Raw genomic sequence first — 26,440 nt, forward strand, 5'->3', positions numbered from 1 at the left:
AGGAACATTCAAGGGCAGTGAAGGATTCAGAGGTCAGGATCCAGCAGGCAACAGATAATCCTGGGGTGACTCAAGAGGGTGGAGATGATCTTATGCAAGAAGGATCTTGCCCTGGAGTGCTCTTTTTAATCTTAAGTCATTTTAGTTGAGTCTTAGTGGGCGGGAGAGGATGGTCCATCCCAAAAAAGTTAACAGGAAGTCTCAAAAGGGTGATACCACGATCCCAAGCCTCCATTTAGCCCTTAGAGAAGGATGCAAAATTAGCCATTGTGAATTTGTGGTCCCCAACAGTGTATCAGCAGTTTTAGGTGATACACCAAGGTTAGCACCCACTTTTCTAGTCACTCTGGAGACACTTCAGAAGATAAGTTTTTTGCCTGGCAAGCGTGAGGTCATGAGTTCAATCCCCGGTACAAAAGACGGGGTTTTCCCAGGCAGAAACCCAGAGTTCTTCCTCCACCTTCTAAGGGATGACCTGAGGCGAATTCACACCGTAGTTCAGTTTCTCAACAGAAAATGGAGATCGTGTCATTTACTTTCCACGAAGCTGAAATAGAGTGCAGGAAATAACATGTCCATGAGCCGCCAGTGGACACTGATTCCCCCCTCTGGCTGATGCATGTTCTCCTCAGCCTCACCTTCACACTGTGTGCTGGGCCAAGAAGCTGTGTGCTGACCACGACCCTGAAAAAGGGAAACGCCACCTGGGCCCGATCTGCCCAAGAAAGAAATGGGAACAAATACTCTTAAAGGCTGGGGATTTAGCTCAGTGGCATAAGCGCCTGTCTTGCAAGCAGGTGGTCGTGAGTTCGATCCCTGGTACCGATTTAAAAAAAAGAAAAAAACCTCTTAAAGCCCAAGATCCCAGAATTAGGTTTCCAATGCTGTGTGCAAATTTTTGTCAAACTTAGAGGTCCCCGTGGTGGAAGTCCGGAAGTCCACTCTCTCGGTTTCCGTGGGTCAGAAGTCCAGGCCCAGCATGGCTTCATTCTGTCCCAATGGTCACACAAAACAAAAACCAGGGAAGATCCCACCTCAGGGGAATCAGGTCCCTGTTTATATGCTGGATGTCACTCAGGGATGGCCTCTGCTTTCCTCTCCTGAGCTGTCTTTCCCTCCACACCGCAGCAGTGCATTCGGCTTCTCACTCCTCTTCTGCCACCAGCCAGAGGACACTCTTCAGTTTTTGTTTGTTTGTGTGTTTTTAGACCTGCAGTTCAGGCTGGCCTCGGGCTCACTTTGTAGCTCAGGCTGGTCTTGAGCGTGCAATGATCCTCCTGCCTCAACCTCCTTGAGCTCTCCAGCAGCACTAGCTCACCACACGCACAGACTCTAAGCTGTGGGCAGACGTCTCGGGGTGCCACTTTGGAAATGTGACACCCACAAAAAATGTCTTTATCTATATCAATTGTATACCAGGAAATAAATGGGAAGAATGCCCAGTAAACTCTAAATATTCACATACTTATCCAGTGATGAAGAAAACATGGAAAGATAAACACAGATAACTTACTGGGATATCAGGACTGTAAGAGAATATTTGTGCTTGATCTTAATTCTCTTATTATAACTTGAAATCTCTAAGTTCTAGAATACAGCAGCAACTGTGCTGCTTTGGAGTTTATTTTTCGTCTGTGTCACTTCAGTCATTTTACCATCTGAGGGTATCATCCCTGCTTTGATAGACAGCCCTCGGTCCATGAGAAGTTCTCTGTACACTTCACAATATTTTGAATTGTACTTGTTTCATCACTTATATTAATACTACACTTATGCAAAATAATAGTTGATATATTTTAGTGACTAGGTACTATACACCAACTATGTGTCTGGATTTATATGTAAAATGTACAATTATGTTTTTAATATTAATTATGTCATATTAAGAACTACTTGGATTTACACTTTTAAATTTTATTCACCATATTTAGTGGATTTGACATATTTCTTTAAAAATCCATATTGGTTTCTGAGAGACACTCCTTCATCTGTTGGTAATGAATCAGAATTACTAAGTCAAAACAGTTTACCAGCTTCATGTATTTGTGTAAGGTTTCCGCCAATTAAGCCTCATTAATTGGAATATCCCCTGACATATGTTCCCTGGCATATTAACATTCCTTGACACATTTTAACACAGGTGAACATTAGACATTTCTATTTAATCTCTTCACTCAAAATTAATTCAGTGCTACCTCAGTTCACGAACTCAATTTGTAGTCCCACGGTTCTGGAGGAGATGGCCACATCTGTGTTTGCGTGGGAAAGATGGTAGCGGTCACCTTCACTGCACAACACAGAGTTTGCAGAGGAAATAAAAATTTTCACCAAATGCTCCTGTATGTGAACCAAATTGTTCACAAAAGTGCTCAAGAACTGAAGTCCCTCTGTACTTGCATAAACAGACTTAACAGTGTGCACTGAATGTGACCTCAGTGGGGCGGGCACTGTGCCCCAACAGTTCTCTGAGATGTACTCTTACGATCAACGGAATGTTGCTTAATGCAGTGACCCTTCTGATTTCGAAATAAGACACAGAAGCGGGGTGAAAAAACTAGGGTAGTGTACCGGGTAGAGGAGGGACCGACAGTGAGAGTGTACACCCCCGCCTCCTCCGGACCTACTCATCACACACACACACACACACACACACACACACACACACACACACACACGCATACACTTCTACGCCTACATTAAAAAAAAACACAAGTTCCCAGATGAGCATAAATTTGAAAGAAAGCTTACACTCTGGATGTATTTCTGCTAGTGACATACAGGGACTCTAATAAAATCAGAAATTTGTGAGGAATGAGCTCTCTCCCTGCAGGACAGGAGTAAGAGGTGGGGAAAGAGGAGACTGCAAGGAATGCAAGGAAGACTGCAGAGATGGAGGAAGGAGAAGGAAAGCAAAGAAAATGAAGAACAGAAGAGAAAAAGCAAAGGAAAGAAAAACGAGGGGAAGAACAGAGGAGGAGAAGGAGGAGGAGGAGAAGACCAGGACAGCGGCCGGGGATTTAGCTCAGCAGGGCAGCCCCTGCACGTCAAGGGTGAGGTCCTGGGTTCCACTGCCGGTATACCACTCTCCCCTCAAAAATCAAAGACAAAAAGGAAGCAACAAAATAGGGTAAATAAAGATAAAGACACGAACCTGAGTCTCTAAAGCTAAAGGCCAGCACCTGCACTAGAACAACTCAGCTGCGATCTTAAGACAGAGGTGCACGCTCCGTGCCAGGCCTGCACTGTCACCTCCTCTCGGGACAGACCAGGACGAGGCTGTCCCCACCAAGCTCACTGCCTGCTCACAGGGAAGGCGTGGAGCACATGACACCCAGCGGTCACTGCAGGCTCGGGGGTTACGGGGCACTTCCCAGAGGAAGCGGATTTTAGGAGAGAGGTGCAGACAGAACAGTCCATCCTCGCAGAAGGAACAGCGATGGCAGAGACCTGGGCGTGAGCAGGTAGATGCACGAGGGACCAAACAATCAGTGTGGCTTCAGGGTGTGCAAACCAGGAGGCGGCCACGGAAGCAGGAAGAGGTGGGCAGGGTTTAGAGGACTATGGAGTAAGGCCAGCAGGGAAAGCAAGACTCAGTGAGGAGACCAGGAAGTGGCCAGGAGAATCCATGCGAGACGGCACAGGGCATGTGACAAAACCAGCGGCCGTGAGGGTGGACAAAGACGTCAAAGCTCTTCAGGGCAGGGACTCAAAACTGCGTGATTAACATGAAGAAAAATGGCCAGGAATGACCCAGATCACAGCCGGGTTTCCACTTCAAAATCTGGAGATGGAGAGAATGCAAGACAGATGTTGTCCATGAGACTGAAAACATTAAAAGACGGTGAATCAGAGAGGGGAAAAATGAATACGGTTTCAGACATGATGAGTCTGAGAAGCAGGAAAACATCCCAGAGTAGACACAGGCGGAGGTGAGGACGGAAACTAGGGGCATCAATTTGAGAGCAACACCAGAATTGCAAGGGACGGGCTGCCACACAGGAAGTACAGAAGGGCACACCGTCCAGCCAGCACCCCAGGGACAGGCAGAAGACGTGAGCCAGCAGGAGACCAAGATGGAGCCAGGATGACGGAAGGAGCCAGGATGACGGAGGGCATGCAAGATGTCAGGATGGTGTGGGATCGAGCGGGGCATCCAGCACACAGGGCTGACACAACTCAGGGCGAAGCCCACAAAACAGGTTTGCTGGGTTTGGTGCAGGGAACGTCACGGGAGGCCTCAGTAAAGCCGCCTTATGAAACAACACAGTGGACAGAGAAGCAAGCTCTTGCAGGGGCTTGGAGATGATGGGAAACAAGATGCGTTGGAGTCAAAGTTCAAGATCTCCAGGAAAACACACAAGGATGTCAACTCCACACGATGCATTTACAAAGGTACAGCAGAATGGAAGCTCGCCGTCAGCTTCAACTACCCCTTGGTGAACACAGAAAAGAGGCTGAGAAAACAGATTGCGGAAAGACAGGAAACGCAGGATGCAGCACACAGGCGGAGGCAGGCGTCAAGCTCCGTGGGAAGGAGGAGCAGACACCGCTGCGAGTGGGGACAAAGTAGGAAGAGTGGGTGTCCCCAGAGAACAGGCAATGCCAGCAGTCGGACAGCAGAGACGAGCTGAGGACACGCAGAACTGAGGAGGCGCAACAGTGCGTGAGCTGGTGGGCTCTGCTGTCACTGACAGGACCTGACAGTCCAGGAGCAGCTACAGAAAAGAAAAAAGATACCAGCTGGCTTCGCCAGCAGTGAAGTTTCTTGCTGGAAAGTGGCAAAGAAGCCAGGAAGGGGCTGCGAACTTCCTAAAGAGGATCACAGTGTGAACTTCAGGGCCGTGTGGATTCCTGACTGTGCTTTTGCAGCACAGATGCAGCTCGGATGGAGGACACGTGCCCAAATGTGCTATGCTTGTTACGAAACTGGACAGTGTGAGTTAGCAACCCTGGCATGAGAGAGGGAGGTGATGACAAGAGAGCCCACACCGCAGAGGAATCCGCAGTCTCCAGCTCTGAAAGAACTTGGGGCTGAGGTGAAAGTTCACTGCACAAACAAAGCCAAACCTCCTGCCTCTGCATTAACATCACCTACAAAACAAACCTTTGAGCCGATTTCACAAACATCAATGGGATCGTTATCTCCACAGCAGCCTGTGTGCTTACTTCTGTGATTAGGGTCTTCCCAAGTCTAAAAAAAATTAAAAGAAGAAAAGAATCAGAAATGTAGGTTAACAGGCACTGGAGTGTGTCTCAGTCTCTCCACACGATCATTAAGTTTTACAGATGCCCAGAAACCAAGTGAAAATCCTCAGAAATCAGCCAGACTTGAGGCCCAGGTGCCAGGGCGTCCCCAAGCATGCCGGTGTCCTCCTTCCTGTCCTGGTTTGTCCCTGTCATCCTGTCTCCCAGAGGGAGGTGTTTCCAGACAACTCATCTTCTGGGCTCCTCAGGGTCTACACTGGCTTGCTCAGCTCTGTGTAGATGCTGCACCGTCCCTGCCCTGATTCCCGGGTTCCTGCCCCAGCCTCCCCTGTGGCCGCTGTCTCTTGCAGCTTCCTCTCCCGTGGGATGGCTTCAGAGACCAAAATTTCTGCACTTGTAAATAAAAGTCCTGTCCCCTAAAAGGTGTCTACGAGCAGCCACCTTTTTCCCTTCAAAAACTAGACCACAGGACATTGGACACCATGCAAAAAGAACATGTTTTTGTTCATTTCAGTCTACTTAAAAAAAGCTATCTTTGCCATCAAATCTCAAGATCTTGACTGAAACATGCAAAGTTACTCAGCAAGATTACCCCATTGTCTGCAAAACGCACATTGCATTTTTATAAAGGAATAGTGTGATCTAAGTTTGCAATCAGGTTTACATCTCCCCTTGGCCAGTGATGGCGAACCTGTCAGAGCTCTCAATGACGTAAACAGCCTGCTGAGGCACGCATGCCATCGGTTCTGTACCGCTGCCTCCTGTTGTTCAACAAGCTTCATAATTGCGTGAGTCTAAGTGGAGCTACAGAAGTTTCCTAAAGTTATCTGCCGTGAATTGACATTGTAACAGATGCAAAAACAGCATTACCTCAAGATTCATGATCCCCATTACCTTGCATTTCGAATTATCAAAGTTTAGTTTTCCTAATTTTATACAAATAACTAAAAATGACACTTATTTACAGCTAAACCCTAGACAAACTCCAATATTTTCCTCTTAGTCTTAATTATAGGATAGCTAGGAATAAATTCATCTAAATTTTTTTAGCTATCAAGTCCAAGGCCAGATGTGGTGGCACATGCCTATAATCCCAGCACTCAGGAGGCTGAGGCAGGACTATTGAGGGTTCGAGACCAGCGTGGGCTACAAAGTGAGCTCAAGGCCAGTCTGAACTGCATAGTGAGACCTCAACTCAAAAAGATACACACACACAAAAAAAATCAGGTTCAGTAAGATTTTACTACTTTAAACACTAATGCTACTAATAAAATATAAGTTACCATAACGGTTGCCCTTGTCCACTGGTTACAGGTGAGAGACACTTCCTAGCTGGCATCTCACACCCTGTGAGGACTCCACAGTAAAGATCCACAAAACAAGAAACGGAGAAAGTGTTGAACATGTTCACAACAGGGCCATAATGCATGTAGCAGGTGACTCCAATCTGAATCTGACCTCACCAGCTTGCAGCGCCGGTGATGCGTGCATGTCTATCCCATTATGAGCTGCGTATCACTTCTCAGGGGGTTTTGGATTACAACAGGGCAAAGAGAGACATTTGATTTCGCAGCTCACGTTACAGTTGCTTAAGGCAAACATTAAAATGGTCTAAAAAACTGTAAGACAGCAGTGTAAATGCGTATTACATATACCAGCAATGGGGTACTTGTGAGATTTCCATGTTAAAATTTAGAGAACTAATTATGGATCAACTACTAACCTGTGAAGAGATACCATGGGCACAAATTACTTGCAAAAAAAACCCCTTTGCTTTATAGCAGCTTATTCAGAACTGGCAAGAAGTGCTCACCAGTGATGCAGAGAATATTACAAAAATGACCTGAAAAGTGGGGGGTCACTGTGGCCACAGAAAAAACCAAACACATTATGCCATTCTGTGCATGCTGCACAAATAGACTGCTTTTAGGTATAAAATGTTTTTAAAAAATTCATCAACATAAATAATGTATGTTAATAACATCAATGCATTTCTTCATTATTGTAATAACTTTTAGTTGGTATGAGAAGCATTAAGTAATATTTATATTTGGGCAGAAAATTTTCAAATTCAAGTAATCAACTAAACTTGAAACATTTACAGCCTTCCTATTAAGTAAAAAAGTGAAAAGACAAATAAAAGTGACCCAATCTGTTCGCCCTACCAGCGTCATGAGCCACAGGAGGGGACAGTTGCTCACGGGAACATGGTCCAGGCTGGCGGGAATGGCTTACCCTTGCCTGAGCTCATAGTTTTGAAATCAAAGAGACAGGGTTAGACCTCATGTTGCTCATCATCATTTGTGCCGTCCACATTTTGCTAACAATGGAAAATTTTATTTTGCGGCCCTCATCTTCTGAATACCTTTCTTGGTCTCATCATCTCCCAGCACGCGCTCTCCTGGAGATTCGTCCTTGTCTTGTTTTTCTTTCCTCCACTTCCCTCCTGCTGCCCCTCACCAGGCCTCCGATCACACAGTGTGCCGTCTACCGAGGACCCACTCGGGCCAGAGACAGCCGTACCCGGGGACTGCCAGGTTAGTATGGGGTGCGGCCCTGGTAGCCAGGGCTGGAGGAGTCATCTGAACACCCCGGGGACACCAACGAGGATCGCGGTATGACTGGCATCTGCCAACCCAGGTCAGAAAGTCAGATCATCGAGGTTCCTCTTTCCTACGGCAAGAATCCCTTCACGGGCCCCTATCAGCACCCCTACTCCGGGAGAGGAAAATGTGACCCACTAGAACCCACCCGGGCCTACACAGAGACAGCATCACTAGCCCCACCTGAGCCACAAACACCCATGACATCATCCAGAGCTCACAGCTGCCAGCTACAGAAAGCATGGCTTGCATAAGGCAAGCTTTAGCCACACCCTATGCAAGACCTCCGAGGCTGTTAGTTCTCTCAGCCTGCACGAACTCCTGTGAACAGGAAGCTCACAAACCCACTGGCTAAGTCAGGCTGTGGTGACTGGTGTTCATTTTAAGAAAATCCTTCCTCACACTGAGATGAAACCTGTCTTCCTGTAACTAAGTCTCAATTTGGTATTTGTGGGTGTTTGTATGGCTGCTTGGTGTGCACCCTCCCAAAGCTCCATTTTCAATATTTCCTATAAATTTAGTTCCTACTGTTGAAGTTATATCTGTAGAACTGCAGGCTCTTTGGCTATATGGTAATTGTTAGTTTTAAGGTCATTTCTTTATGATTTTCTGTACCAGCAAAAATATCAGACTAGTTCTTTCTATTTCTATCTCTGTCTTTAGCATTCTACATCTACAGGCTTTAGTGTTATTACAATAAGAGATATACAAGAAGTGACCTCAAATTTAACTTGAAAATATAGAATAGCTTCGATAGAGGAAAGCATACTCAACTTAACGCTTTGGGAGCACGCCCTCTTGTGGAAGTTTAGGTAGGTAACTATGCAGAGAAACAACTAGAAAGTACAGCAAGAGGAGAAAGATCAACACTTAAGTACTTGTTTTTACTATTACAGAAATAACTTACACAGTTAGAAAGAAAATGGGCAAACCAGAGAAAACGGGCTGAAGACATGAACAGGTAACTCAATGAAAAAGAAAGATGAACAGTTTACAAATTTATAAAAAGATACTCATCAGAGAAATACAAATTAAAACCACAATGCAACACTATCTCAACAACTTTATTTAAAAATTTGGTAATCCCAAATAGGGTACCTGGAACACCATGTAATATTGGCAGCAGAATTTTAAACCATTGCAACTTCTTTTGGTAAACAGTTTGGGGATACTCAGTAAAATATGCACACAATTCAAAATCTGACTCATAAGTATATACCTACACATCAGAAAAAAATTAGCAGGGACTCAAGAAAGGTGTTAACAAAAAGCACAAACAACCTACGAGTAGAAAAATAAACATAAGAGCTGATCAAAACTAAGATGAGTATTCAAATTCTTTTAAAAACTGTTACAATAGAAGACACACTGCCATAATTCACCTACGAAATCTTCTTCCTCTCTTTGAACACCTACTGCATGGTCCTTGCCACTTTCTGAAGCAGCTCTGGAGGTCTTCTTTGAAAGGTTCTTGCCCCAGTATAAATTACTGCACAGTTATGGCAGTGGTCTAACGTGGTGGAAGGCCAAAGTGGGAACACTTAACACATCCTCCTCCTTCTCCAGCCCTGCCTGCAACTTCCCTTCTGGTTTGCACGCAGAGAATTCCAATCAGTTCCTCACATGTCATCAGTATCTGCCCCAGGCACCACTTCCAGTCAGAGTCCTATAAACTCCTGCCTCTCCGTCCCTGATTGAAGGAGACATCTCAGCTGCCATGGGTTGTGTGCTCCTTTCCACATCCTCAACTCAATAAACCTGCTCTTTTGTACTTTTTGCTTCTCTATTGCGCCAGATAACTCCAACAATCTTTCCTAAGTGTCTTTATGAGATGTGAGAAAAAATATAGTGAATTTTGCCACTAAGCACCATACAACAGAAATCGGCCTCACAAAAAGCTGATGTAGGGTCCTCATCTACCTCATTCACCAGACTTGGCACTGTGTGACCTTGGCTTCCCCAAAGCCAAAATGACCAGGAACATTTGGAATCAACCGAGGACATGGAGACAGCTGAGACAGTGCAACTAAAGGCACTGAGGGAACGGGCGTTCCAATCTGCTTTAAAAAGAGGCAAGAACCATCGGATCAATATTCAAACCAAGGGGCAGCACTCTGAGGGGGACTCAGACAGTGTGGCTTTCACGGTGACAGTTCCTCACACAGTCGCAAACACCTACAGTGTTTCTTACCGCACCTAGGATAAGGCTCTGTCTTCCCCACACGGTGCAAGTTCTACAGAAGCAGAGACCTCGCTTTGCACAGACAGCCTGCAAACTTGCAATAGTGAATGCTCACTGAATTTAAATTAGCCTGAATGAGAAAGTGTATCTAAAACAGAGGGCTGGCCAGCTCGAGTCAGAGAAGGCAGAGGGAGTATTCTGAGAGGGATTCATGACAGTGTGCATGTTTTTGAAAGATTTTTGAAACACTGTCCATATTTTTGCTTGTACTGCACAATGCCATACTGATGACTGTTCACCTGTAAAAACGAATCAATCTGAATCCGCACGTTACTGATCTAGTCTGGAACAGAGCTGCTGAACTGGATGTCTGGGCTGCATTTGCTTAGGTGTCTTCCATTTTCTCTCTTTTTTTAGTTTAATTCCTGGGGTGATGCTTGCAAGGTGCCTGTGGTGGGGTGCTTTACTGCTGGTATTTAGGACACTTAGATGATGATTACTTCTCTGAGGTATCTTCCAGGTGTAGCTGGTGTTTGGGTTTTGAGTCTGTTGGAAGATCTGACCTCTTCCGTTTGTTGGAGATGACGAGTGGTTGCTTGTTTGGCCTGGTCCGTGGTTCTCTGGCACTGTACACAGCATTTATTGTGTCCCTTAATTAATCTCAATCATGGATTACTGAGACCAATATCGACAGCCAGTGCAGTCCCCCATGTCCGCTGCTCTGTTCCACTGCTGTGTCTTTCTGCAGAGGCCTCTGGGGTAACCGGCCATCACTGTCACCGTGACCAAGCGCTCCCAAGTTCCAACTGCTCCTCTTGCACAGTGAGCCCCGATTCAGGGAAAAGGCACCACTGGCTCCCACCTTCTTCTTCATTGGAACTTTCTCTCTTCACTCTCTCTGTGGGCTTCGCTTCATACTTCAGACTCTTCCATGCCCAGAGGACCCACTTCCTTCCTTCTTGCCTTCCTCATGATGCTCTATTCCCGCATCTAGACGGTGACCCTCAGAGAGGCTGTGTTCCCTGCTGCTTAGCACTCTGCATCGTCCTGGAAGTCCTTCCAGTAAGACTGAAGAAACCTTGACTCTAAAATGAGTCCAGTCCTCCAATTTTATCCAGACACACAGTCTAAATATTCACTCGGAAACTGCTTGGCCTGTGATGTGTGGATAAAACGATTTTTACCACAGCCAAAGGAAAACCTGGAGCAAGGCACTATGGGAAAACGAAAACTTGGAGCAAGGCACTATGGGAAAAAGTCATTAAGACCCTGATAGCAAAGCATCTCCACAGGATCGTAGTGAGCTGCAGAAACGTGGACAGGTTTCCCCTTGAACAGAATTCCTCTGCTTAAATGCCCTCCAAACAGTAGGCTTGGTAACTGCTCTCAACCAAATTCTTCCTGTTACTAGACAAATCCCAGGGTGGGCTGCGAGAGCTGACATCTGTGTGCGCCTCCAAAACAAACAGACATACTGCATTCATTCATTCAGGATCCAAGTATTTATTAGTCATCCCAGTGCCATGCATTGAGCTGGCGACTGGGACAGAACCATTAATAGAACAGATGAATACTGGCTCTCCGGAACTCTGGGCTTCAGCCAGAATAAAACAATACACATGAAAACTAACAAATTATCCAGCAGATTACAATTTGGCTAGTGTGATGAAAAGGGGCAAAATAAAGCATGAAAGTAGGAACTTCAGGAATCATGATCAAATTTTTGTTTTGTCTGTTCTGAGTCGGGTTCTTGCTGTGCAGCCCAGGCTGGCCTTGACCCAAGCTGATTCTCTTGCCTCAGCCTCCTGAGTGCTGGGATTACAGGCGTGCACCACCACTTCCAGCTGGTCAAAGGTTTCAAAGGACGTCTGATGGATGTCGTGACGAAGGTGACTTAGGGACAAATTCCTTAGGAGGTGAACAGGTACCTCTGTAGGGAAGGGTAGATAGCTCAGCATGCACGATCTGTAGCATGTATACGTGAGGTCAGCCTGGTTCTCGGAGGTCCAGATGCAGGGTCAGCCCTGTCCACCGCCATCCAGTGCTGGGCACCTCCACTGCTGCCCAAGCTGGCTGCTCTTCCCTCAGTGTGTCAGGGCCTGCCACCCCGGCTCCCTCCAGCCCTCACCCCATTCCCCTCCCGGTCAGCATCCCTGCCCCACATTGGCCACAGCCACCGCTGACCTCACAGAGCAGTTCCAGAAAGTTCTGCCGCTTTTAACACTGCTTTTGCTCCAGGAGTTAGAACAACACTGAGCACTCCAGAATATGAGTGGAAGGGAGGGAGGAAGGAGCGAGCAACGCTGTGCAGATCTGAGGTTAAAACTCCAAAGACGGCACGGCAGAGAGGAAGCAGCCCAGGGGGACGGGGCACCAGCAAGCAGAGGCAGTGGAGGCCCTGTCATGTGGAACTGGGGCCATGGCAAGAGTCCACGTTTTCCTCTTAGGAACAGGAGGCCTTGGGGTGTTTTTGGATGGGAAAGCCATTTCCAGATTTTTTTTTTTTTTTGATGGGGTCTCGCAGCTTTGAACTCATACAGATCCTCTTGCCTCAGCCTCCTGAGTACTGAGATTGCAGGAGTATGCCACGACACCCGACTAGATTTTTATTTTTAAAATATCACTTTTGTACTGGGTGTGGTGGTACAGACTAAAATCCCAGCACTTGGGAGGGTGAGGCAGAAAGACTTCGGCAAGTCTGAGGCCAGCCTGGCTACCATAGGGAGTTCAAGACCAGCCTGAACCACACAGGAAGAGCCTATCTCCAAAGTAAGTAAACAAGTAAGTAAATAGTGCATTGCATTTGACACTAAATGATAGAGTGATGACATTCAGATGAGCTAAAGAGACTGCAGAGTAAATCACAAATTAAGAGATTCCGGACACATTATTGAGTCTTACTAAGAGAAAAACTACTGCACCTAACGAGTCGAGAGCACATCAGACAGGCACACCCGAGAAACAAACGCGTCCAGAGGAAAGGGAAACTCGGCAGCGTTGTCAACCGAAAGCTAGAGAAGCTTCCTTCACCTCTGCCTCCAACTCTCGCCCCTTCCACAGTAAATGAGTAGGCCTCACTAAGCTACACTGCACCCCTGGCTTCACTGTCAGTCACCCCAATCAGGGTGTAGGTAACGCTGGATGGTAATGAAAGCACGAACAGTCACATTACTACTACAGACGACGACCGTCTGCATCTGCAGTGCTAATGTCTGCGCTCCCGTGCGTGGCTGGTTCTCTCCTGGTCCCCTTCCCCTGTGAGAAAGCTCCACCTCGCTGCTGTGTATTCTCCATCTTCTGCTGCAGCCTTGCACTGATCCCCGAATCTCATCCGTCCCGCACACACACACCCAGTGCACTGCCTGGCTCACAGAGCCCCAGGGGTGGCTTAGGAAAAGAGCGCTCGCTCCGGGAGTCTGAGTGCAGCCCAGCTGCTCTGCCCGCCCCACATCCCCACTTCTTTCCTCTCAGGACGCCCTAAGCTCTGCAGGGGTCTCCTCAGGGCTTTGGGGGCCAGAAGCCCCCTTTTCCAGTTCCCTCTCCTCCCTCTCCCTTGCTTGCGCAAGAGTGTGCGGTGGGTAGCTGGCTGGGCACAACCATGCCTCGCACCGCCTGGTTCTTTCTGCTTTCCTGTGAGCATTCACTCTACGCTGCCAGATGTTCATCCTGCTTATGCAAAGCCAGATGCCCTCCCCTGTTTCCTAGACGGTTCCCCCAGCAGCATGTTGGAAGCTGATGTGAAATATTAGAATTCATCCATAAAAAGGTTCACTTTCTGGACAGAGAGATGATCTAATGGGTGTTATAAACACCAAAGCAAATAAATGCTTCCCGATGTCACCAAATCCTATTTGGATCCAACTCGGGAGACTGAGTTTTGCTCACCACAGAACCTGAAGAATGGCTGCCTGCCTGGGTGACAGCCGAGCAGGAAGAAAAGCAAACAGGAAGTGAAATTTCCCAACAGCATCGTTCCCTTCCCATGTTTTGGCCTTCATGGTCCACATTTTTACTGCTTTCCACTTAAAAATTATGAACTCATGATGGTGAATAAAAAAATTAAAAGTTCTCTAACACACTTTGCAAGGTGCTTGGAAAAAAGTTACTACTTAAAAGATCCATCCGTTGAGCTTTAAAAATTTATCATATATCAATGTGTAAGAAAGTATAATTAAAGGGCTAACTACAGAGAAACCCTTGCTGCAAAATCGTTCACTGACACAACAGCCAAACCAAGAAAAAGAAACGTGCTCCAAATGCCACATGTCAATGCCCCGTGAGCCTGACTCCATGAAACCAAGTACGGACATAAAAACGCCGTGAAACAGAATTTATTGATACAATAAAACCCCACATTAAAAAATTTCAAATTTACAAATCTCTCACAATGACATGTCCTTGGAACCAATTTAAATTCAAGTGGTTCACAGGATTTACAAGGCAATTTTTTCAGAAGACAGAGCAGTTTTAGCACTGTAACAGAAACGTTACCTGCGGGAGGGCGCCGTAGTTCCATATGTAGCCCTTGTGAGGGAAGACGTTGGCCACGTAGCGGGGCTTGTCACGCTTCATGTCCTGCTTAATGGGATTCAGGGGCTCACTGGTGGCGATCTGATGGGTCACGGGGGGTGGCAGAGGGGGTGTGAAATGATGAGTTCTACATGCAAGTGGTATTTGGTAAATCTGCCACTTTAAAGCAAAATATCCATAGTCCAACTTCATGAACAAAGGTGCTTTAAAATAAATTAAGCCAGCTCTCTTTTACTAATTTATAGTACCATGTAAGAAAAATTTTCTAGAAAAAGGAAACATCCAGTTATATACTTAGGCTCTATATTATTTAGGTATTCTTCATTTCTAACACAAATAATAAAATGGTTGAAATAGCAAGAGGATAAAGATTAATCACAGTGGTGCACACCTGTAATTTCAGCACTCAGGAGGCTGAGGCAGGGGGATCGTTCAAAGTTTGAGACCAGCCTGGGCTACCAAGTGAGTTCAAGGCCAGCCGGAACTGCATAATAAAACCCTGTCTCAAAAAAAAAGTTTAATCAATTTGCTTTTGGTTATTAATCTTGGGTCTTTTATTACCAAGAATCTTTGATAATGAAGTTAACTTGAAGATTGTCACCACATACTCAGCGGTGAAAGACTGAAATCTTTCCTGTCAGATCTGAAGCGAGTTGAGGAGGTGCCTCCTGTCACTTGTATGTAACAGACTCCCGGGAGCCCTGGCCACCTCTACCAGACAGGAGAAACCGACGGAATGCAAGTCGGAAAGGAAGCAATGAAATCATTAGTGCTTGCTGATAACACAGTCATAATATCAAAAACCGTAAAGATCACACACATACATACACAGGATAAATAAATACAGGAAAGTTGCAGGACACAAAATTAACACACAAAAATCTGTAGCATTCTATACCCTAAACAACAAATTACCTACACAAGAAATCAAGAGAACAATTCCATTTACAATAACAACTTTAAAACACTCGGAATAAATTTAATCAAGGAAGAGAAAGATCCACACACTGAAAACTGTAAAATATCGATGAAAAAAATTAGAGAGATGTAAGTGGGAAGATACTCAGGCTCAGGCTGCATGCTACTCAACATTCTGGGAACCAAGCTGAACACAACCCCTATCCAGAAACTCAAACGTAACATTTCAAAGATGGAAATACAAAAACAAACAATCCCAAAGGTCACATGGAACCACAAATAAGCCCTGAATCACCATGGCAACAAAACGTGAATCCAAACTAACTACAAAACAGCCTGGCAGCACCAAGAAATTCGGACACACTGACCAGTGAAGTAGAAGAAAAACCAGAAATGAGCCAGCTCTGTGTGGACAACTGACTTTCAAAGATGATGCTGATAATTCATAACGGCAAAAAGCATGACCTCTTCAATTAGGAAAACTGGATATTCACAATCGGAGAATGAAACTGAACCCTGGCACCTCACACTTCCGCAAAAATCAACACAATATAAAATGGGCTGGGGATTTAGTTTCAGCAGCATAAATGCCTGCCTGGCAAGCGCAAGGTCAGGAGTTCGATCCCTGGTACAAAAACAAAAACAAAAAAAACATACACACACAAAAATGGATTAAAGACTTAAAAACATTAAAATCAGAAACCATTAAGCTACTCTTTACAAAAACAAAAGAAAGAACTACACATTGGTTTGGGAAATGATTTTTCTGAAGGTAGATGGACTTGACCCTAAAAGCACAGGCAACAAAAGCAAAAACGGATAAATAGGATTATATCAAAATTAAAAGGCTCTGAACAGCAAAGGAAATAACCAACAGAATGCAGAGAAAACATACAGAGTGGGAGAAAATATCTACCATACACCCATCTGACCAAGGACTGTAGTGTAAGGAGCCCCCAAAAGTCCGCAGCAGAACCGCCTGATAATGAAAGTGAACCACAGACCTAGACATTTCTTAAACGAAGACAAAACACAAACGGCTGAGTGTTCATGAGAAAATGAGTGGTGTGCCTGGTCATCAGCACAGCGCATCTCAGAACCAATGAGCCATCGCTTCACCTCAGTAAGGACGGTGACTTTAGACGACAAGACGACAGGCGATGGCTACCCTGGGGAACAGGCAGCCTCCCCGAACTCCAGAGAGCCACCATGGAAAAGGGAAGGGAGGTCCCTCGACAAACCCGAAAGCAGAAGGATCCTGCAACCACAGCCACACTCCAGACACACAGACACGCTCAGGGCAGCTCTGCCCCCGAGAGCCCGGGCCAAGAGGATGTGGTGCAGGGACACCGTGGGCCATTGCTTGGACACCACAAGGACAAAATCTGGTCACCTTTGACAGCACAGATGGAGCTAAAGACCCCTATACCAAGTGAGACCAGCAAGGCACAGCACAAGCTCACTCAGATGTGGGGTCTCCAGGAACTTGAGGGTGGAATGGGGGTGACTGGGGGCCAGGGGAGGGGACCCAAGGGGCAGGCAGACCAGACAAGCTTAGTGTGCTCCTGCATGGCCTGGTGACCTCAGGCAACACAAATGTGCTGGGTGCTGAGAAAGCCAGAAGGGATTTGGAAGGCTTTTATCATAAAGAAACCATTGATATTCGAGGAGACAGACGTTGGACTGGACTTCCACACTACAGAATGTATGTCAGGTGTCAAAATATCACACGGTGCCCCGTGGCTATGTGCAGTGTTAGACTTTCATGGATCTGTTAAGCTAAATTTAATTTAAAATTTTAAAAAGGCAACAAAGTACAATGGTGGTTATAGATCTGAGGAACGGGGAGTCTGCAGTCAAAAGGCATGAGATCTGTGACCAGAGGACGTGGTTGGGGTGGTTTGCTTTTGTATTTGTTTTTATTTGTTTGTTTTCAGACAAGGTCTCACTATGCAGTTCAGGCTGGCCTCAAACTCATAGTGATCCTCCTGTCTCAGCCTCCTGAGTGCTGGGATTATAGGCATGCGCTACCATGCCTGGCTGCTTCTGTTTTTGAGATCAATTGCACAGCAAACACAGTAAATCACAATATTATGTTTGATTCCTTAAATGCATATAAATTGGGGCTGGGGATTTAGCTCAGTGGCATAAGCACCTGCCTTACAAGTGTGTGGTCGTGAGTTTGATCCCTGGTACCGATAAAAAAAAAAAAAAAAGAAAAAGACGAAAAATATATACATATATATATATAAATTGTCTTTTTGCAATAAAATTTTTCTAAATCATTATAAAAAGACTCATTTTTATCAAGTGATTTCATTTCAAAATTAATTCTCTATCAAACATATTCATGAACACTGACATTCAAAGAGTGGAAAAAATAATCTATGGTTTAAAATAAAACTACACTGCCTACCACAGCTAAGACTCAGACCTTTGGTTCTGCACTAAGCTGAGGTTGCCAGAGGATGAACGATAAAACATTACAACTCACGATCAAGAGAAGCACCTAACGCTTCTGACTTCCATTAAAGTGGTAACAAGGACCCTACCAGGACCCGGTAAAATTTCCAATCACGTCCCAAATATAAACCCTGAAAATTACACACCTATATAAAAATGCCTCACTTACATGGGAAAGCAAGGCTGGCCATCACATCCCAAGGTGCAAAAGGCTTAAAAACGTACATGAACTAAAGGGTCAGCGTGAAATTCTGTGCAGAACCGTAAGGGAACTTGTCTAAATGAAGAATAAGCAGACACGAAAAGCAAAACAGCTGTTCTTGACAGGTTCCTGTTTCATGGAAAAGTTTAAAGTAATTTTTTTCAAAAAGCTAACTAGGGAAAAGCAGATGTTCTTAGTGTTCAGATATTAAATTAGGAATATGGTTTTACTTCAGGCAGAATAAAATCTCAGGGATTAAGTCCTCAGAAATCAAAATTGCCCTCAGTCTCAAATAAACACTGTGTCTGTGAACATCTTTTTTCAGAATCTTTTTTCAGTAATCCCTGGAAATATTGCCATTGCGTCAAAGAAAGGGCAGACTGAGAATTAAATAAAGACGTGTCCAACAAACCAGAGAGGCACACGGAGAAGCACTCGCTTTACAATGTGTACAAAGCTCTGAGCACTTTTCTTTTTAAAATTACAGTTTACAGGATTATTTTTCAGTTGTTTTATTAGAAAAAAGTCTATCAACCCTCTTCAATTCAAAATATGATGCCAAATTACCAGGAACAATGCTACTGTGTCAGTGTTGAGACAGCGTTTGGATTTGACATTGATAGGAAACCTCCTCACCTCCATCTTAGCATTTGTCCACCGAGGCACTTCTACAACCATGTGATGCAAATTCTGCAGTCAAAGAGAGACACAGAGAAAGCACAATGAGCTTGCTTACCTTTTATGTATTCACTTGGAACTGGAGAACTTTTCGCTGAGTAAAAATTAGTGCAGTCATCAGAAGTAAACTTCGAGGATTTTTTTTTTCCCAGTAAGACATGGTCGCTGTCTACATCATTCTTCTACTTATGCCTTAAATTTATTCTAAAAATTAAAGAAGTTGCCTGCAACCCAGGAGAACTGAAGTCAGCCTGTCACCTGACCACAACTGTCCAGTGTGTCAGGGGTGGGACAGGAAATGTGGGGGGAAGGGGACATCTTCTTGAGACAGGGCTTTGCTATGCAGTTCAGACTGGCCTTAAACTCATTTTTGTAGCCCAGGCTGGCCTTTAAGAGAGGATCATGCTAGTGACAACTGTGTTACAGCAGTCCTCCTGCTTCAGCCTCCCTAATGCTGGGGGAAAATGTGTTTTGATGTTCATCTCCCATGTGACAGAGGGAGGAGGGGCAGAGTCCCTTTGGCAAGCATTCAGTCTTGATTCTCCATGGAGAGAAGGACCAACTCCCCACAAGGTTTTTAAGGTTCACCAAAGAACGTAAAAGAAAATGCTCAGAAAATTATGAAGTGAAATATTGTCAAAACTAGCTGTTTAAAAAATGGCACCCCTCCAAAAAAAAAGTCTAGCTAGGTGTGGTGGCACACTCCTGTAATCCCAGCACTTGGGAGGCTGAGGCAAGACGCTCGTTCAGAGTTTGAGACCAGCCTGGGCTACTAAGTGAGCTCAGGGCCAGCCTGAGCTACATAGTGAAGCCGGCGGCTGATGTCCACACAAGGTACTCAGCTCTGAGAGCCTGGCTACAATGGAACAAATGCAAGTGGCCCAGTATGAGGAGATGACAGAGCACCGAGCTAGTGACAACTGCATCATCATGCGGTGACGCGGCCACAAGCTCTCCTGAGACCTGCATCAGGCTGCACCAGAAGAGTGGAGGGACAGGCTTGGGGTTCAGCCCACAGCCTGCTCCCCACTAACGGCCCACTCTAGCCCGCCTTCTTCTCTCAGCTACAACCACTTGCCCTGTGACTTCTTTAAAGCCGGTACAGGTCTGGCTTTCCTAAGGAGAACGTTAGCTATAAACCAACAATGGCCTTCAGAATTCATTTTTTAAAAATCAAAAAGGGACACGTGAACACAAATCAAATCAGGAAGCTGTGCGTGTGCGGAGAAAGTGACTCCTCCTCTCGGTCCTTCGTCTCTCCTTCTTCCCCTTCTATTTTCCTCACAGAAGTAAGAAAAGCAAGACACATGAAAAAGCAACTGCCAAGTTTTATGTATTTGGGAAAAGACAGAAAGAAATCACCCTTCTGCTTCTCCAACGCTTTAAACTGTCAATTAAATACTAGATCTTCTCTATCATACCCATTATGTTTAAGAATTAAACTTAAACCGCTCAAAGGGAAAAAACAACTGGGATGGGGGAAAGGAGAAAAGACGGAAAGGAAAACGAAAACAGTGTAAATATGTATATATACACACAAGACAGCCAAGACTCATCCTATTAGTCCAAGGAAAGGAAAAGTTCGGGCTGATACTGTTTGATCAATCTTGCATGCCCATATCTGGTAATCTCAGCAACTCTTTTGACGATAACAATATGCCATGTAACAACCACTGTTAAGTTCCTACATCTTGTCTTGCAATCCTATATCCCTGTTCTTTTAGGGTTTTGGGGTAGTGGTAGTGGTTTCTTTCTTATTTTTTCTCTTTAAAATAAAAAAAGGAAAAAAAGAATTATATTTAACTTGCTGGTCTGGATTCAGAATAGATTTGACCAGCTGCAACAACAGATTCAGACCAATACACACTGAGTCCCTAGGAACCCTTAGGGCTGCAGTCCCCGTCTGCAGCACTGGACGTCTTGGACAGTGGCTCTCGCCCTGCGTGGCTCACCTGGCCCAGAGATTTACAGCCAGCAGACGTGCAATGGAGCCAGGAATCTGAATGCCTAACAATCACTCCAGGTGGTGCCAGTCTCCCAGGACCATCTGACTCAGGAAAACAGAAGGACAGCAGGCCAACGTTGTAGGAATTACACAGCCCCCACGGACACATGCAGAAGTGGATTCAAAGGCTGTGGTCAAAAGCTCAGTTAGGGTACCGAACAGATGGAAATAAGGCTGGGAAGGTGTGAGGGAAGGAAAACTGTGAACTGAAGGGATCTGGGGCAAGAGACGGGAGAGAATCAGCCATATTCGGGGTCCTGAGCGAGGTACTACCACAGGTCCAACAGACACGGAATTAACTCAGTGATGCGCGTGGGATACACTTTAGCATACCGTGACACACAGTTTCTCTCCTCTGCTTTTGGAAATCTACTGTGCCTTAGGGCTGAAACACTCTCAAATTATCTGTACAGTTAGATGTTTCACAAATAGGCCAATTGACCGAGTTTCATAAACACTACTGACCATGATAAATTGGCTATTCAGATCTGGGTTGCTGATTTGATTTTCTCAAGGTGTTCACTTAGAAAATGAAATGGCAACAAAGTACCAAAGGCAGTCAGATTCAGAGACAGAAGGAAGACATTACCAGAAGCGCAAGGCTGCGGGAGTCACTAGCAGATGGACATAGAGGCTCAGTTCTGGGTAATAAAAAGTTCTGGAGATAGGCGGAGGTGATCACGGCAAAACAGTGCTTAAGTACTGGATGATACTGAACTGCACACTGAAAAAATGTTAACATGGTGAACTTCATAATGTGAACATTTTATAGTAGAAATGGTCAATGGTAACATCAGGTCTAAACATCTTAAAAAGACCTAGGGAAAGCTATCAGAATGGAAAATACTTAGAAGCACTTTACAAATGTGTGTGATCAATACTTCAACAGCCAGTGTCAAAGTGATTCCCCAAACAAAAGTATCTAAATCTATATTTATTGTCATGGCTTCTTCCTTTCTTGGTAGGAATACGCCCCTTTTCTGTAAGAGCAAAGGATGTAGCCGGGATTGTCACTTTCCACAGCTAAAATGTGTGCTATATGGCAATAAAATGATCCCGGATAAAGGCTGCATGACAGAGGGAGCGTGCAGCACTGACTCCAAGGACAGCCACCAAACGCTAGGAACTCCTAGGGAACACAGCATCAGGCTGTTTCATGAAATACAGGATCAGAAAAGCTACATTCTTTCAAGTAGTGCATATTTCCCATGTTTTTATAAAACATGCAAAGGCTCTGCTCATTCTTCAAGGAAGGACTGGCAGCTTCCTGCAATTACAGTTAAAGCAGTCATTTCATTAGGGAAATGGGACTCCAGGGAGCAGAGCTAACAAGCCGTGAACACAGTGGCCCCCTCCTGCCTTGAATTCCACCAGGTGTGCTGATGACGACTCTGCCTCCAGGCTTCTCTGAATTCCACCAGGGTGGGCTGGGGCAAAAATGATGCCCTTCACAAAAGCTGCCCAGGGTAGTGACAGTCACAGACCACAGTGAGTACCACCCAAGGAAACAAAGTAAAAGGAAACCTAATCAGCTTAAGTCAGTTCCACAACTATTTCTTCTCCTCAAACTCTGTATCCCAAAGCACAAGGCGCAAACATTGCAATCGTTACTGATGAAAATCTAGGGGAGCCTACTTACATCGCCACCAATCTGTGTCCCCAGAATTCACCACCACTTCCTGTCTCAACTTGTTCTGCCCCCGTTTCAACTGTGACCCAGATCCTCACCCCAGGGACAAAGTGTTATAACCCTAATAGTTTTTTTTTTTTTTTTTTTTTTTGAGTTACTAGAGATTGATGCCAGCGTTTCTGCACTAAGCATCCCCAGCACCTCCCCCACGGTGAGACAGGTCTCTGTAAGGCTGTGATTGAACTTGCAATCCTCCTGTCTCAGCCTCCTACGTTGTTAGAACCATTACACCTGGCATGCACCATTATACCTGGCTACACTGACATGTCTCTAGCTCAGTCTTTGTTCCACCTCTGCACCTATCTACTACATAACTCTTCAAAATACAGCGTGACTCCTGTGACCATTACGAGGCACGCAGTCCATGTCATGACACCCCTAAAACACTCTACCAGTCTCTCTGCTCCATGGCTCCTATTACAGTACTTAGCAGCCTCCACTGACTGGCTATATGGTTGTCTGCTCCTCCCACTGTGCATGAATGAGTTCTATCTGGATCACCAGCTCACACCCAGGGCCTGAAACAGGGTCTAGCTCACCACAAGCATGCAAGGATTATTTACTGAATGAATAAACAGCAAGTAAACAAATGCATGCATGTGTCAGCCAAATGAGAGGTGGGAGAAAATGAGGTTTGATGGTTCACTGACCAAAACAAAACAAAATAAAACTCAAGAGAGACACACAGTAGCCTTGAGCTACTTCTGTCCTCCTTGCTCCTTATCTCTCCAGATTCGAGGACCCACGTCCTATAGCAGACACTTAAGGAACAAGAGAAGTGAAGACCACAGATTTTGGAGGCCAAGCCCTCCATGTAACCCCACTACTCTGGTGTGTATCTGTGACCACCACAAGGATGTGACCACACGCACAAGGGCAAGCACCTAGGTTACAGAAGGACTGAGGTAACACAGACCAAGTACAGACTCATGACCGCTCCTCCTGCAGCGGTGAGTACTGAAGAGCTGGTACTCTGTCCTCAGCTGCGTAAGCAGTGGTCATGTTTGATGGTAAGGATGTGAGGTGCAGCCTCATGGAGATCATGAATACCTGCTCCCAAACACATCACTCCAACTGATCAGGAGAGACTGTGAGTGCAACGCTTTTGGGGTTCTCTCACTTCTACCTACGACAGTGGCTGTCCTGATCCACTTGGTGACAACCATTACAGCCTCACAACTGCCAAGTGACTTGTAAGACTGGCGCACTGATGACTGACTGCATGCACAGATTCTAGTTACACAAATAGGACCATTTTGCTGGCCTGGTTTTGCTAGCCCTGGCTTCCCAGGGCAGGTAGCGGGGATAGCACCATGTGCTCTGGGGCCTGAAGTGCCAGTTCAAAACCTGGCTCTGGCAGTGGACGGCTGCGATGTTAGACAAGTGGGTCAAACGCCTGCACCTGCGCATCCCTGGAGAGCCTAGGCACTTGGAAGGAAGGAGTCAATGATGCATGCTCATGGGGTGCCAGCAAACAGAAGTCATGTGCAAGTGTTAGCTGCAACACTGTTGTTAAAAATAAGCCCCTGAGTCATTTCCTAAATAAAGTGCCCTTTGACCTTTATTTCCTACCTAATTCTAAGCTTAATGGACCACTAGTACCCCTTTCTCCCAAGTCCTCCCGAAGAATCCTATCAACCTTTCACCTTCAAAACAAATTAAAATAGTACCTTTTCAGCATCAGTCTGGAGAGGGATATCATGGAAGGGCGAAATGTAGTGACCAACTGCGTTCTCTGCAAAGGACCAAACAAGAAGTGGGGTTAAAGCCATGGATACAGAATCCTTTATAATACCCTCATCCACTTTTAAACTTCTCCATCTTTTGCAAGGCTAACTTTTAACACCAAGTTTAAAGTTTAATTCAACTTTTAAAACTTGCTCCTGAGGACCAAAGAGAAAATATATCCCAACTAAAGCACTGCTTGCTGAAAACATTTAATCCTTGTGGCCCGAAACACCCAAAGCAGAAAATGTCTAAGTCTGGAAAAATCTCGCTTTTTAAAAAAAGACTCATTACTAAGTGAACTGGACTGAAACTAATGTTAATTTTGCTAGGAAACACCTAATAATAGAATCCCCGATTTCCTCCTAGAACTCACAGACAGGAAGGTCCACTGGCTCTGTTAAAAGAAATCACCATTAGCCTCTGCACAAAGCGGTAAGCATGCCGATATAATAGAAAGCTCGTAACGAAAGCAAAGCTCAGTAAGAGAAACTACCTTAACTATCACACACTGCCACACATATACAGTAAATTTAAGAGCATATATTATTGAAATAGAGGCACTGACTCAATACACACTTTTCCTCAAATATGCCTGTTTCCAAAGGCTGAGCCTCAAACAACCATACAAATGTTCAGTGCAAATCCTCCTCGGTCTGGGTATTTTTTTATTTCTTCCTACTCATTTTTAAACTTAGACCTAAAAAAGTCTTTTAACAAAATAAAGCAGGGACTAGCTGACATTCTATCTGCCATGAGCGCATCCAATACCAAGATCCTGATTTCTAAATTCTCCAGAATCTACCATTCTCCAGTAAAGGAAACTGAGAAGCAGCGGACTCTCCCGCAGGGTGAAGAATATTCAAATGAGAAATGAGCTGGGGCCATTAGGGTGAGGAGCCAGCCACGCACAGGGATGATCTCAGTTATTCAGCAGGCTGAGGCAGGACCGCCTGTGCCCAGGAGTCCCAGGCCAGCAGGGCCATGGCGCAAGACTATTTTTAAAACCAACAGAAATAGTAGGAAATCATCAATGGCTACCATGGTGTCTCATTTTCTTCAGTGTAGTTGTTCATACTATCACACATACTAAAATCAATTGTTGTAAACCCTTGAAGTTCTAGGCATACATAAACCTATACATGTACATCTATCCTTTGCGTATTAGAGGGAAAACAAGACAACAAATAAATATATCTAAGAGCCCAAAACAGTATCAATGTAGGCTTTCAAAACAAAATGATAGGAACATAACAATTTTTGTTGTTTTGCACAGTTATCTTCGTAAATCTTATTTGAATTACCAGACATAGTCATGCAAAATTAATCTAATCCTATGGATGTTATCTGTTTTGTTCCAAAACAAGAGACATTATGGTAGCCAGTGTTGATCTCCCACTGTCTTTTTCTGAAATCCTGTGTTAATTGCATTGTTTTACTTTGCTTTGTTCTGTTTTGGTTTGGTTTGCCTTGTTTAGTTTTATTCTCCTTAAAAAAAAAATATTAACAGAAATACAAAGAGTCAATAACCAAGTATTCACAAACAAATGGTTACATTGCTAAAGAAATGTGAGCCCCACATACCAGACTAAACAAGGTGAGCAATCAAGCATGTTGATGAAACCCCCCACTATAAAACAAATACCTAACACCCCACCCTGATACAAATAAATGATTGAGCAAATGGAGGAGGGAGAAGAAACAGGTCCCAGGCTGAGGCACGGTAGCAGCCTGCAGGAGACTGAGGATCCAGGACGAGGGGCCCGGGGCTGGACACTGGTTAGTGGAGAAACCAGCGATGTCTTGGAGGCTCGGGAAAGCCGGGGTGAGACTGAGGCACCTCCCCACACTGCTTTCCCATCCACCAGTGTGCGGTGGTGCTGGAAGATGTTGGGGGGGACTCTGGCCAAGGAGCCACCATGCTTCCGTACCCTCTCTAAACTTTTCCTGGTCTAAAATTCTTCCAAAACAATAAAAAGTTTAGTAAACAGCAATAACAGCAATTAAAAACAAAAAGCCCTGGCTTCAGCCCACTAGAAACAGAAGTGTGAGACTTAACAAGGGCTCCCGCGGTGCAGCAGGGTACCTCCTGCTCTGCACTGCTGCGTGGACTCAGCACTCAGCACTGCACAGAAGCTCTGAAGGAAGAGCCTGGCTCACCGCGCAGGGAGCCCCTTGCTGGGGAAGTGACCTGTGCTCTGCAGACATCCGACAGATACCTGCTCTATCACGAACGATT

At 45.2% G+C, this 26,440-nt stretch overlaps 1 protein-coding gene across 1 annotated transcript in view; it reads right to left on the minus strand.

Moving 5' to 3' along the window:
• Nucleotides 1-26,440, minus strand: part of Ppa2 (inorganic pyrophosphatase 2) — a 67,096-nt gene that overhangs the window by 32,939 nt on the left and 7,717 nt on the right. The window contains exons 2-5 of the mRNA XM_063260588.1: nt 24,147-24,211; nt 18,740-18,793; nt 14,482-14,601; nt 5,105-5,191 (exon numbers count right to left, since the gene is read on the minus strand). Coding sequence (XP_063116658.1) covers nt 5,105-5,191; nt 14,482-14,601; nt 18,740-18,793; nt 24,147-24,211 — 326 coding nt within the window. The remainder of the gene's footprint in view (nt 1-5,104; nt 5,192-14,481; nt 14,602-18,739; nt 18,794-24,146; nt 24,212-26,440) is intronic.

This window comes from Cavia porcellus, unplaced genomic scaffold, assembly GCF_034190915.1.
Source record: "Cavia porcellus strain 051 isolate PalLab524CR breed Dunkin Hartley unplaced genomic scaffold, mCavPor4.1 scaffold_14, whole genome shotgun sequence".
In the NCBI taxonomy this organism is placed as follows: domain Eukaryota; kingdom Metazoa; phylum Chordata; class Mammalia; order Rodentia; family Caviidae; genus Cavia; species Cavia porcellus.